The sequence below is a fragment of the Hakea prostrata genome, chromosome 11 (assembly GCF_041222555.1).
Source record: "Hakea prostrata isolate BN-2017 chromosome 11, UWA_Hpros_2, whole genome shotgun sequence".
In the NCBI taxonomy this organism is placed as follows: Eukaryota; Viridiplantae; Streptophyta; class Magnoliopsida; order Proteales; family Proteaceae; genus Hakea; species Hakea prostrata.
In genome coordinates, this window is record NC_142610.1 from 9,735,940 (window position 1) to 9,750,721 (window position 14,782).

Genomic DNA, 14,782 nt, shown 5'->3' on the forward strand with positions numbered 1-14,782 from the left:
AAGTTGGAGGGGTTCAACTAGGGCACCAAATTAAGTTCTTGTTTGAAATGCATTCATTATAGTTGTAATTTCATTTTATTGATATTTGTTGGACTAGTTGCCCCACAATTTAAACCTTGATGCATCAAATGAACAACAATAAAATGAAAGAGACGAGAGATTTGATGATAGCATTTGGTCTTAACAAGAGCTATATCTCCAAGACTCAGATTCGAACCCAAATGCACTGTAAAAGCCCAATAATCTTACAAAAGAGAGAAAAAACAAGTGTACAAACCATGGATCTTGCATCCGAGAACCTAAAACCACACCATAGCCACAATATCAAGGGAATCACATCACAGTGAAGAGAGAAAGAAAACAAAGAGAAACCTTGACTGTATTGCTAAATATGAACCAAAGAACAACATATACATCTGATTCAGTACAAATGAAAAGGCACTGATTCATAATCACTGTGAGCCAGGTGAACCAAATGTTTCTTGAATTTGAATAATTAGCCCCTAGTAAGAGACTTTACAGATTAGCCCCTCCCAATCTTCTTTTCTCCATTACCATTAAGTATGCTTTGCTTCTTATGTGGGATTCTTTTAGATCTACCGTACCAAGTACAATGAGTAGTGATAGAGAAGACAAGGATATAACCAGAAAAGAAAGCCTATGGTCTATAATAGGGCCTTAGATGATTATTATAACAAAGATTTTACTCTACTTAGATAGAAGCATGGGATTACCCCAGAAAGAAAAAAAGAAGGGAGGGGAGAAAGGAAAAAAGATTCGAAGGAGAGGAAGAATTGCCAAGGAATGACTTACTTTGGGATTACATCATCTGAAGATTCTATTCCAACAGTGTTCATGGATGGGTTGAAAGCTTGATTGGTGCTTGGTAATTCATGTCTGAAGCCTTTGAATACAAATCCAACTAGAAGCAGAAGGAATAAAGTAACACCAGAAGCTAAGGAGTGTTGTACCTACTTCTTATCTTTCTACTCATAGAGCCTTAGGTAGTGTTTGGGATGTCAAGAAGTGAACAGAAAGAAACTGAATTTGAAGACTGAGAAACTTTGTATGCTTTTTCTTTTCTTTTCTTGGCATCCAAAGATAGCCTCAGTAACCTTGGACACTAGTTCTTTATCAACTCCTCCTTGCCTTGATAACATATCTCTCATGTCATTGTGATCTAAATAATCCTCAAACCTCTGGTGTAACTTTGAGAGCTCAATTTGAAATCTTTGAGGTAAGATGGCCACCTCTTCTCTTGAGTTTTATATGTTTCAGGGGTTGAGCATCAAATGTTATGCTTCTTCTTTTGTCTTACTTTCTTTTCCATAAAATGATCAAGCATGAAAAAAATGTATAATCTTTCTCTGGAGTTTCAAGTAGTGGTTGTCTCTATTGATCTCTATAGTGGCTATAAACATGAGCTCGGCCAAGTTTTATTGCTTAATGGTTTGGACTTTGAATGGTCTTGTTTTCATTTTGGCTGAATCTCATACATGAAACTGCATTTTGGAATTCTTGCAGGAAATGGGGAGGACTATTCATCTTTCTGGGTTCCCTTCTGATGTCACAGTGAAAGAAGTCAAGGAATTTCTAGAGGGTTACACTGGCAATGGAACTGTTTCTGCAATAAAAATCAGGCCAGAAAAGAATCAAAATCAGGATATGTGGACATCTGTTTTTGTTATTGTGGAATTCACAACTGCTGACAGTGCTGAACTTGTGATCTCATTGGTCAATGATCGCCTGAGATATAAAGGCTCTGTCCTTAGGGTTTGGGATGCGAAGCAAGATATAATAACCGCTGAGCTAAGGCCTTCTATTCTCACTTTGAAGCCTATAGCAATGTATTCTGGTTGTCAAGTTTCACTAGACCAGTTTTCTGTTCTCTTTGGAAGGAAGGATGTCCAGGTGAACTTTGGTTATGAAATGCAGAAAATAAACTTCTTCCTGTATTATCAAGGTGCAGATTATAGGCTTGAACTCTTTAATGAGGACATTTGGAAAATCCAGCTTCGTTGTCCAAATGGCCAAAACGAACACAAGTTTCTACTAATTCAGGTATGTGTAGCATTTTCGAATCCCCCCCCCCCCCCATTTGATAACCATTTTGATCATGTTCATAATGAGATTGTTATTAGATTCTACTAATTTTATGTAAAATAGGGCTGTTTCCTGATGAGTTAGCAGTTCATGTGGTGATAATGGCTATAAAGTAAATTTGGATGTGATCCTACTTATGCAATTAGAATTGTGTTTGCCTGAATTCCAACATAACCTAGAAAAGTTTTGGTATAAATTTTTTTATAGAGATTTCAATCGATGTCTGAGATCGATATGAAATCCTGGTGAGACCAGATCTCCCTCTGTATGTGTTTTGAAATAGTATAGTACTCCATTGCTGACTATCATTCTGAGCTTTTATAGTGATCTGACCTTAAGTTGAAATCTATTAATCAATCAGGATTTGAAAATTTTATTCTAAGTAACAGCTTTTATGTTTTCTGGATTAAAATTTGGATGTATAGAAGACTCAAACGCCAATATGTTTTACCAGAGATCCCTTGACCCTACTCTGTTGATCTCTTAATCTTCCTCATGACATTGAATTCCACTGTTCCAAGCATGTTTCAACTCTGTTTTGCTAATTCTTTTACAAGTAATTGATAAAATACATCACCAAGAATTGAAGGAAAGCAATGCTTGCTTTAAGTTTGAAATTGTAATGTGTTTTGCTAGCACCTCATTGCCTAGAGATTTTTGACCTGACAAGTGCTGCTTGCAATTTTCAATTTTCACTGCAAAGTCATGTAGGCCAAACATAACATAACTGCTCTGCATTTTCATAATCTTTCACCAAGCATGTCAGTGAAGACAGATAACATAACTTTGTTCTACGTCTAGGTGATTGCTGCTCCACGGATCTATAAGAAACCTGTATTCTCCAGGAATCTATCTGATCCCACTTTAAACTATTTTAAGGATGGTGTACATTATCAGTGGGATAGAACAACAGATTTCACTCGCTGGTTCTGGATTGGACAATCTTCTGCCATTTGTTTGGAGCTTCCATATAGCTCTGCACTTCCAGATTTTAAAAAATACTTTTTCGACTATGAAGAAGATGAAGGTCAGTTCATCATGAAGGATGAAGTATCATATTCCAAAAATTTGAGCCTAGTGCCTATTGTTGGCCCTCCAAATGCTCCTGAGTTCCGCAGATTCCCATTTGAGATCCTTTTTAAGGTGTGTTCTTTGGTTCAGCATGGATACCTTGCAGGGCCAACACTAGATGCAAATTTTTTCAAGTTGGTTCATCCTTCTCTGGTTCCAGTAAACTATAACTACATACAGCATGCACTGGAGGCAATGTTTCTTTTAAAGGATTGCTGCTATGAGCCTGTTGCATGGCTGAAAGAGCAATATGAACGATATGACAAATCCAATCATGTATCAGGTTCCCCTGCAATTTCCTTGGATGAGGACTTGGTATGTATTCGCAGGGTTCAAATTACCCCCAGTAGGGTATATTTTTGGGGTCCAGACCTTAACCTTTCAAATCATGTGCTGCGAAACTACTCTAACCACATTGATAACTTTATTCGTGTATCTTTTGTTGATGAGAATTTCGAAAAACTGCGCTCAACTGATTTATCTCCACGTAATTTTTCTACCGGTGAAGGAAGGCGTACTGGAATTTATAATAGGATACTTTCCACTCTAAGAAATGGCATAGTTATTGGAGAAAAGAGGTTTGAGTTTCTTGCCTTCTCAACAAGTCAGATTCGGGTGAGTTCTACATGGATGTTTGCAAAGGCAGATGATGGGCTTACAGCAGAAAAGATCAGAGAATCGATGGGTGATTTTAGTCAAATAAAAAATGTGGCCAAATATTCTGCTAGATTGGGTCAATCTTTCAGTTCATCTAAAGACACTCATAAAATTTACATGCATGAAGTTGAAATTATCCCTGACATAGAGCTGGTAAGAGAAGAGAAAAAGTATGTTTTCTCAGATGGTATAGGTAAAATTTCTGCTGATTTTGCAAGGAAAGTTGCAGTAAAGTGTAAGATTAAAGATTCTACTCCCTCTGCCTTTCAAATAAGATATGGTGGCTATAAGGGTGTTGTGGCTGTAGATCCTACATCTGAAAAGAAATTGTCCTTAAGAAAAAGCATGTGTAAGTATGAATCCCATAACACAAAACTAGGTGTAATTACATGGAGTAAATATCAACCCTGTTTCCTCAATCGTCAGATAATCACTCTTTTGTCAACACTTGGGGTGGAAGATCATATTTTTCAAGAGAAGCAAAGGCAGGCTATAGAGGAATTGGATGCTGTTCTAACCAATCCATTAAGGGCACAGGAAGTACTTGACACGACATATCCAGGTGAAAGCAGTAATGCACTCAGGGAAATGTTGATTTGTGGCTATAAGCCTAGTACTGAACCATTCCTTGCAATGATGCTACAAGCAATCAGGGCAGAAAGGCTTCAAGAACTGCGAACAAAGACAAGGATATTAATTCCACATGGAAGATCATTGATAGGATGTCTGGATGAAACTGGAACCTTAGAATATGGACAAGTATTTGTCCAAGCTTCTCCAATTGGGAATAAACAGTTTCATGACAATTCCAATTCCATTTCCAATTTCTTTTCTAAGTTTGGCAGAAAGGAATCAGTCCAGAAAAAGTTTATTGTCAAGGGAAAGCTTATCGTTGCAAAGAACCCATGCTTGCATCCTGGTGACGTGCGCATTTTGTGTGCCATTGATGTTCCAGCATTGCACCATATGGTGGATTGCATTGTTTTCCCACAAAAAGGACCAAGGTGAGATACAGTCTACTTGTTCAATTTTTACTACTCTGGGTCTGTGATAACTTTGTCATGTCAATCAGGAATTTAATTTGACTTACATATCAAATAGGCTTATGCAGACATAGTTTATGGAATTCTACATGTTTTGTTCTGCTTATTTTTACCATACTGAGCCTGTGATCTCTTAAAGATGTCTCTCTTAGGAGCAAATGCTAAACAGTTGCTATTGAAACAGATGGGTTTTACCATATTGGTTTTCCTTTTCTTGTACCTTGTGTTTTATTGTAAAAACCGAAATATCTGGATGGTTTTGACTTATAGCAGTAGCTCCTAATCAATCGTTAGGCTTCTTCCTTTCCTTTTCCCATATAAGAAGTTTTTTCATACTTCATTACATTAACTAATGTCCAATTAAAGATCTGGTTGTTAATATTATCTAAACTGTGGCTACAGGCCACACACAGATGAATGCTCAGGGAGTGATTTAGATGGAGATGTTTATTTTGCAAGTTGGGACCCTACGCTTATTCCACCTCGTCAAGTTCCACCCATGGAATATTTTGCAGCACCACCTGCTACTCAGGACCATGGTGTTACAATTGAGGTACTAGTCTAGCATGATAGGTTGCATGACACTCTTCCACTTTTTTTTTTTTTTAAAGTAATTCTTCATATAAATTCTGGTTTCCATAATCTTGTAGGTGCTTCTTACCATGCAATTTTTGTTGTTTTTATATTTTGGGTTGTTACAGCAAGTTCGGGAATATTTCGCTAACTACATTTTGAATGAAAGCCTTGGAATTATTGCAAATGCACACAAAGTTTTTGCTGATAGGGAACCAGAGAAGGCAGAAAGCAAAAATTGCATAGAACTTGCAAGGCTGCACTCAATTGCAGTTGACTTCCCAAAGACTGGCGTCCCAGCAGAAATTCCACCTCATCTACATATCAAGGAATACCCAGATTTCATGGAAAAATTTGATAGACCAAGCTATGAATCCCCAGGACTGATTGGAAAACTATACAGAGAAATAAAAGACATATCATCAGACATGTCTTTTGTACAATTCACTCCGGATATAGCAAGAGTATCTTATGACACTGACTTGGAGGTTGATGGCTTTCAGAATTACATTGATGATGCTTACCGCTACAAATGTAAGTATGATACTGAGTTGGTAAACCTAATGGGTTATTACAGGATCAAAACAGAGGCAGATCTTCTAAGTGGTAGTATCACAGGTATAGCGAAACCAATCACAAAGAAATGGGATGATGATGCAGTAAAAAATGCAGTTAGTCATCTAAAAAAGGGGGCAAGGAGATGGTTCAATGAGGGGTTTGGGGAAGGTTCATCTCCAGAAGCAAAGGCTGCAAAGGCATCAGCTTGGTATCATGTAACATATCATCCTAATTATTGGGGACGCTACAGTGAGAGAATGAATACAGATCATTTCCTGAGTTTCCCATGGTGCATCTATGACGAACTGATAAAGATCAAGAAGGCGAAGCAGCATCAGAAGAAAGTTGAATCATTTACCATTGCTCCAATCCCAATTTACAGATCGTTTCGGGTTTGCTTGATTTGGTCGACTAGATTTATGATATTGCTTGTGTTGTTCTATGTTTCTGTTGGGACAAGCTATATGGCTGTGTAAAATTTTATTAGGGCTTGAGAGAAACACCAAAGTTGTTATCTTTATCCTCTTATAACAACCCCTTTTCTCCTCTTCTTCTTAGCTGATTAAAGTTTTCAACACAATGATAGTCATTCAGAAACCCAGAAGCAAAAGTGATACAAAAATGGAAAAATCACTATCATCTACTAAGAACTTCGACATGATTAGACATGATCAAATTTTAAGGACTTTCAAAATGATGAAATCTTCATCAAGAATAAAAAGCCCACAAGCGTACAATGTAAAATCAGGAAAAGAGAAAGAGAACACCTTGGATCTGACAGAACGCAAGAGCGAAAGCCTTGGACTTCCAAGAACAGTCGCAGCAACCGAAATGCAGTTGATTTTAGTAATCCGTATCGGCCTTGACTGATACCAACTGGATTTAGCCCTTTTCAATTTTAAAACTTAAAAGTTTTTTTTTTTTCATTTCTACCATTTTACTCTTGATTCGTATCAATTCAATACCCCTGGCATTGTGTGAAAATATTATTTGCTTCCGTATATACATTTGAGGGGTATGACCGTGTGAGTCAGATCCTCTACCCGTGAGGGTAAAGAATACCACTACCCTAACATAGACCTGTAAATGGATCGGATTCGGCTCAAATACGTCAGTATTCAAATAAATCTGAATCCGGCATAAATTTATAGAAGACATCCAAATTCGAATATATAACTTTATTGGGTATTTGATAATAATCTGATCCGATAAACTACTCTATTGATTGGTGATTGTCATTTTTTTAAAAAAATTTTCGGTCTCCAATTTCCGAATCTGATTATTAACCCATTTTTTAGAGAAAAAAATATTTAATACTTTATTTTAACTGGATAATTTCAGATTACCGATTACCGGTTTTTGAATCCGATTATCATTCATTTTTAGAGAAAAAATGATAAATACTTTACTCTATCGGATATTATCCGATCCGATAAGCAATTATCCTAATCCGAATCCGGTTGCTTGGCGGACAGATATAGAGATTTTTCGATAAGAAAAATTCTGGACATGGACACCCTTAAATGAATACGAATGCGAATTCAGAGGCGGATTTCGGCTATCCATTTACAGGTCTACCCTCACATCCCTCCACCGTATATTTAGAGAAGATTCATATTCTGATTTTCTACCACACAGAGAGAAAATTTTCCAACTAGATGATTCGATTTCTGGTAGAGTCCAAATCCTCTCCACCTAACCTACCCGTCGAACCATTCTACCACACTCACAGGGTCTGTTCATATTAGGCAGGGCAGTGTGGGTCCCACATAAATAGTGTGAGAGGATAGTTTGACAGGCAAGTTTGGTGAGGAGGATCTCTACTATTCTTAATGTATGTCTAATCTCAAAGCAAGATCTTCCTTTTAGGTAAATTAGCGAAAATATACCTAAGCACTATTAATCACAATCAAGTAAACACTGATAGAGTAGACCCTTCAACAAAGGTGGGAACAGCAAAAGCAAACCAGAGGGAAATTTTAGAAGAATGAATGAGGCTAGTGCATGATTGGGAATAAAAAAGAAAGGAAAAAAAGAGAAAAAAAAAAACATTAGTTTGGCAAAATCCTGGATAAAGGAACTTCAACAAAGAACAAAGTTATCTAAAATTCTATTCATTGAAAATCAATTATAAAGTTGCTCCAACTAGTAGTATAGACCCAACCAGAACTTGGTTTATTGAGTCAAGATATTACCAACATGTAACATGAAATTTATCTGCCTTTCTCAGAGGAAGTTATATACTTATATGACAAATAATTTCAAAGAAATAGTTATCTGAAAGAACCAAACTACCAAAGTATGGAAATCAGGTATCTGAGAAAAGCCGAGGGAGCCATGTAAGGAAGAATGCTTCTCTTTCCCTTCTCTTTCTTCCATTTTTCAGAACTTGTACCAATATCTGACATTAACTAAAACCAACGTTTCAAAGAGGCAGGAAAGGCGGGAACAACACACTGGGCTTGACTTCCTCGAGTCAAGGAACCAGGGATTGGAAAGTGGCAAAAATGTCCTCCCCGGAACAGACGTGGCCTTCCTAGCCAGGCGGTCAGCCGCATTGTTACCTAACCTGGGAACATAAGAAAACTTACAATCCACAAAGGACATACCCAACTGGGTAATGTACGATACAACCTCTCTTGCTACTACGGTTGTTGGCATACCTCCATTAATGGAATTTATGAGTTCTAAGCTATCAGACTCACCAACAATGTAGTCGATTCCTTCACCAATGGCCAATGTGAGACCCTCTCTCATTGCTAAGGCCTCCCTCAGCAAAACATCACCAAACCGGACTGGGTTAGAAACTGCAAGGCGAACCTCTCCCGTATGGGCTCTAATGATAAACCCCATGCCTGAACCATTAGAGTGACACTTTTTGTTAAAATTCAATCAAGATTGTTCTAAAACCCTAGAAGGGAATCAAAACGAAGACTTTGACTTGTACATTGAGTTTTTGTTGTGATTAATCAAATGAAAAATGTAACTTGAATTCAAATAAGCAATTCTTTTGGTGAAATTTACAATTTTGGTAAACACAAGAACATAATGTATTTCTAAAGATCAAATCCATGTGGTAATTTTTTTTTTGAAATTCATTAGGTAATTTACATCTAAAATTATCAAGAAATAAAGCCCAAGACAAAAAGGGAAACACAGATGTAGAAAACATTCTTGAAATCTAGTAGTTTTTGCCAATACATCTGTCGCAAAGTTTGTTTTACGAATACGAGCAAAAGATGACATCTCTGAAGAATTTTTTTGTTGCTAAACCAGATATCTCCGAAGGATGAGGCTAGAAGTTTGATGTCACTGATAAGAATATTAATAATAGCCTGATTATCATTTTCAGTCTACCCTTGTGAGATTGAGATCAACCACCACCGAAGAAAGAGCTAAGTCTTTGAGATCATAGAATCTTGTATTCTAGTTCTCTAACCAAAAGAAAAGGCCAAATTTCCATGAAGAAATATTTGAAGTTTGTGACATTGAGAAGTTTAGGAATCAAAAGATTTTTCAACAGCTATTGCTAATTGCTTTACTATGGATGGGTTATGATCCTACTTAAGAATCATGGGAGGGGTTATAATTTAGTTAGAGAGAAGAACTTTCCAGATGGAAATATTGTTAGGTGGTTTGTTAACAATTCAATGTAATGGGTTGGATCCCTATATCAAACTCCAAATTCCTCTTCTATCATCTTCTCTATCTTAACTATCTCTGTTATCTTGTGTTCTTCACCTCCAATCTAGAGTCATAACGGGAAACTATTTCGAAAGTTTCGGTCATCAATTACAACTGAAGATGTGTACCATAGATTTCGATTTTAAATCCATAATGAAAATCTTTAGTTTTCTCCAATATCTCATTCTTCAATACCTTGCAAATTTGTAATTCTCAGAAATGTGGAGATAACTGTTACCTAAAAAAGACATAAAAATGCATAAATGCAGGAGGTGGATAACTGGAGTAGGAGAATAACAACATAGAAAATTCTGGAAGAAATATTCTATATTGCAGAATAAATCAATGTAACTTCAGTTCTGCTGGCTCTTAGCTTGAGCTTCTGGGTTTGTTTGCTTCTGATGAGTGAAATTTTAAGAACGAGATCTGCTATATTTATTTGTGGTTAGTCAAGGATGTTATATAGTTGAAATTAATTAGAAAGTCCAATGTCCAATTTTTATGAATTTCTTGAAAGAAAACTACATTTAAATGAATTCATTATCTTAACATTGAAAATGTGAACCTCATGCTCATAGTATGGAGAAGCATTTTCTTATGAATAAATGACAAATGTAACTTGAATTCAAATAAGCAATTCTTTTGGTGATGTTTACACTTTGGATAAACACAAGAACATAATGTATTTCTAAAGATCAAATCCATGAGGTAATTTACATCTAAAATTATCAAGAAGTAAAGCCCAAGACAAAAAGGGAAACAAAGATGTAGAAAACATTCTTGAAATCTAGTAGTTTTTGTCAATACATCCATTGCAAAGTTTGTTTTCTAAAAAATACAAGTGAAAGAATATATCCATGAAGGATTTTTTTTTTGGTGAAGCAGATATCTCTGAATGATGAGGCTAGAAGTTTGAAGTCACTAATAAGAAAATAGATATTTTAGGCAAGGAGAGTCGAAGATTGAGTTAGAATATTAATAATGGCCTGATTATCATTTTCAGTCTACCCTTGTGAGATTGAGGTCAATCACCGAAGTAAGAGCTAAGTCTTTGCAATCATAGAATCTTGTATTCCAGTTTTCTAACCGAAAGAAAAGGCCACCTTTCTATTCAGCAAATACTTGAAGTTTGAGATTTTGACAAGTTTGGGAATCAAAAGATAATTCAGCAATTGCTAATTGCTTTACTATGGATGCTATTCGAAGGTTTTGGCGATCAATTACAGCTGAGGATGGGTACCTTAGATTTCCATTTTAAATCCAAATTGAAACTCTTTAGTTTTCTCCCATATCTCATTCTTCGATATGTTGCAAATTTGTATATCTTAGAAATGTGGAGATAACTGTTACGAAAGGAAGACATAAAAATGTGTAAATGCAAGCGGTGGATAACTGGAGAACTGGAGCAGAAGGATCAACAACATAGAAAGTTGGCAGAAGTTAATGGTTTCTTCTCACATCTTTCTACTATTCATCAATTTTGATTTTTTTATAGGAAAAAAATCAACTTCGTTTATAAATTAAGAAGGGATAACCCAAATTATTCTGGAGCAAATATTCTATATTGCAGACTAAAACAATGTAACTTCAACTCTGCTGGCTCTTAGCTTGAGTTTCTAGGTTTGTTTGCTTCTGATGGAGTGAGATTTGAAGAACAAGATCTGCTATATTTATTTGTGGTTAGTCAAGGATGTTATATAGCTGAAATTAATTAGAAAGTCCTCCAATGTCCAGTTTATATGAATTTCTAGAAAAGAAAATTACATTTAAATGAATTCATTATATTAACATTGAAAATGTGAACCTCGTGCTCATAGAATTAAGCATTTTCTTATGAATAAATTCATGGCTTAAATGTGAAACCCATGTTGAGGGTGGAAAGAATTTATCTTAGCTCTTCCTTTTGTTCTCTTTCTTGAAGCATGTTTAGCAAATGAAATGACAACATAAGTTTACCTAAAAAAAGAAGGAATAATTAAGTTTTAAATTCTTATATGCATTGAGGTTTTTCTTCTTGGTCAAAATGTATTGGGTGTTGACCACTGGGGTTTTAGTAAGGGATTGTTTGGTTGGATTTTTAATGAAATGAAATGTTTTAAATATTGTGTTGGGAAATGTGCCATGCCAGCATTAGCACATCAGCCTCCATTAGTTTTGATGATAACAAATAAAAATTATTAATTCTACATTAAGTTGTAATTGTCCAGTTCATTACTAAAAAGTGTATCAAATCCGACTTATTGGACCAAACTCACTAGATGCTCAAGCCTAAGTCAAGATCAAATAATCTTGGACAAGGAATGAAGGTTAAGATGAGTGTCAAGATCAAAGTACAAGAAGATGCAAAAATCAAATCAAGTTGAAGACTTACAAGAATTCGGGATTTATGACACATATATATACACTCATATGTAATCACGTTAAATTATATGCATATCATGTCACTAGACTGACCTATAACATATTAGGAGAGTCTATGAGGTTTAGGGTTGGTTAAAAATACCAAAAACCCAATCAAGTCCCTGTCTGCACTTACTTGTGCACTCTGTGCTGCAGATGGACGTCCGTTTGGTCACATAGAGCCAAACAAAATTTTCGTTTGGCTTGCTATGTCCGTCTGGTCCAGACTTAGTCCAATAGCTATTTTTAATGGCTAACTTTTTTAGATGAATCTCCGTCTAATCCAGACGAACGTCCATTTGGACTGAAATTTCACAAAAATTTCTATTTGTTGGGAGGTTAGGCCAAGCAATTGAATGCCATCTTTATAAGCCCAACTACCCCCATTTGAGAGTCTCTACCTTACCTATTGAGCATTTAACATCTTACAATTCTCAAAGCTCTCAAATTAGTGAACAAACATTGATCACTTGTCTTTGAAGGACATTCCAAAGTTGTCAAACAAGCTCATTGGAGTAAAGCTTAGAGTGATTGAAGGTCATTAGTACTTCACTAGTAATGCATCTTATCTCTCAAGTACTCAATAATTATTGCATCACACTCACACAAGGAGTAAAGTGTCACACTCCTTGTTAGGTAACACCTTCAAATTCATCAAATTGTACTGTTGTTCAATTCTAGTCTAGGTTGATTAGAATTGGAAGAGAGTGCTCTTGCCCTACTTAGAACAAATATTGTAAAGGGTGCTTTTGCCCTATTGAACATAGATTCTAAAGGGTATAATCTCTATTCATTGTATTGAAAGAGAATCATTAGAAGAATACTCTCCTGAGGTCAAGAGATGAGTGGACGTAGACTTGCAAAGTCGAACTACTATAAAACACTTATCTTGTGAATTGCCTGCATTACTTTATTATCATTAGAAATTCATAATTTATCTTGTATTTGTAATTAAACCGAAAAATTAGACAAGTCTAAATAATTACAACATATTCACTCCTCTCTAGGTTGCCTTCACACATTGACTTAAGTAACTTGGGATTTACTGTTCAACGTATGGTTGAAAACCTAATGATACAAATTGTAGATGGTAGTACCATAACCATACATCAAAACCCCAACACAAATCATAGGCAAGAAACTTTGTTTAAATTACAATCAATTTTACATCCATTTATCCAATCAACAAAATTCTTGCATAATCCCATTCACATGGCAATAAATGTGCTCCTCAACCCTTTTCACCAAAGTAGTTCTACAACCTCTAATTGCTGGTGTGGAAAGCCTAGACAACAATTTTTTTTTTTTTTTTTTTGTCAACAAATTGAATACTTAATTATATTAGGGCCTGTTTGGTTACATGAGTCGGGAAATTTCAAATCTATGTACTCATAAGTTATAAAATTAACTGTTTGGTTAACCGAATATGTGGAATGAAATTTGTGGATTTATCTGTGACTTTTGTGAATGTGCAAATGTATAGTGTTCTTATAGTAGGATGAAATCTCTGGATTTTACCATATACCCATAAATCTACAGATTCACGTTTTTAGTGTGAAAAGATGAATATTTAGATTTCATTGAATCTAGAGATTTTCACAACCAAAAAGGTATAAATCTTACAGTCATGAATGTGGATATTTCAAATATCTAGATTCGTGTAACCAAACAAGCCCTTAAAGAGTTTGCGTTGGGACCATTAAATCGTTGGTTGTAGTTGTACATTACATATAGTAGGGTCAATTTGACGGGTCTCAATTTTTCATCAAAACCCATAATTCCATCTTATTTGGACGGTGAACCATCATAAGTTGTACATTTCATATACGTATTAGCATGTCCTATTATATAATCTGCAATTAATATGAAACACTACTAATAAATTCGGATTCTAACTTTTTGCATTCTAATGTGGGACTAATTATATGCACTTTCTTAATATGGAATAATGGAAAATGCACTTTTATTAAAAGACACATTTTGTCACTCACCTACTATAGTTAATATTGTTCCTAGTTCAATGACATTTTTGTTTTGTTTTGGGGGTGGGGGTTACAGAACTCATTCATGGAAGAACATTGTGAGCTATAGTTGAGGAGTCCAATTCTATAAGAAAGAAGATCTAAGGAGTGAAATTACACCAAACTATCTCGCTCGATGAAAGGTGGTACCCACTCAGCGGTTAAAGATCCAACTTCCCTAGGGGGAGGTCTTGGGTTCGCACCCACTGAACGGTAGTATTAAAAAGCTCTCTTGAGGAGTAAATTGGGTGTCCGGATGACCTCGATCATTGATCAAAGCATAAGCCCCGTGTTGAAGAGGCATTTTTCCGAATACCAAAATATGTTGGATCATTGATCAATATTTATTTACAATTTAAACGGGACGTTGGACCTTTGATTAATTAACATCTTTTTTTAGTTGACCCTTCGGAATTAAAGAAAGGGGGGGGTCAATCATCAAAATCAATTCAAATAGAGTCCAAGTATCAAAAAGAAAAAGATAGGTGGGATAGGGTGTCCACACATGCGTTACTTTTCATAAAAATACGTTGGGCTTTACATTTAATAAACCTAGACTGTAGATAGGAAATATCATCCATATTAAACACAAGTTCTTATTGTTTTCAATTTTTTTAGTAGGAATAATTCATTACTTATTGGGTAATGGAAAATGCATTTTTGTGGTAAAGC

At 35.6% G+C, this 14,782-nt stretch overlaps 1 protein-coding gene across 1 annotated transcript; it reads left to right on the forward strand.

The window, feature by feature from the left end:
- Positions 1-1,132: 1,132 nt before the first annotated feature.
- Positions 1,133-6,500, forward strand: LOC148999992 (putative RNA-dependent RNA polymerase 1). Its single transcript, XM_089140465.1, has 5 exons — positions 1,133-1,237; positions 1,525-2,061; positions 2,905-4,835; positions 5,277-5,427; positions 5,576-6,500. The coding sequence occupies exons 2-5, from the start codon at positions 1,528-1,530 to the stop codon at positions 6,479-6,481; spliced, it is 3,522 nt and encodes a 1,173-aa protein (XP_088996591.1). The 5' UTR covers positions 1,133-1,237; positions 1,525-1,527; the 3' UTR covers positions 6,482-6,500.
- The last annotated feature ends 8,282 nt before the right edge of the window (positions 6,501-14,782 follow it).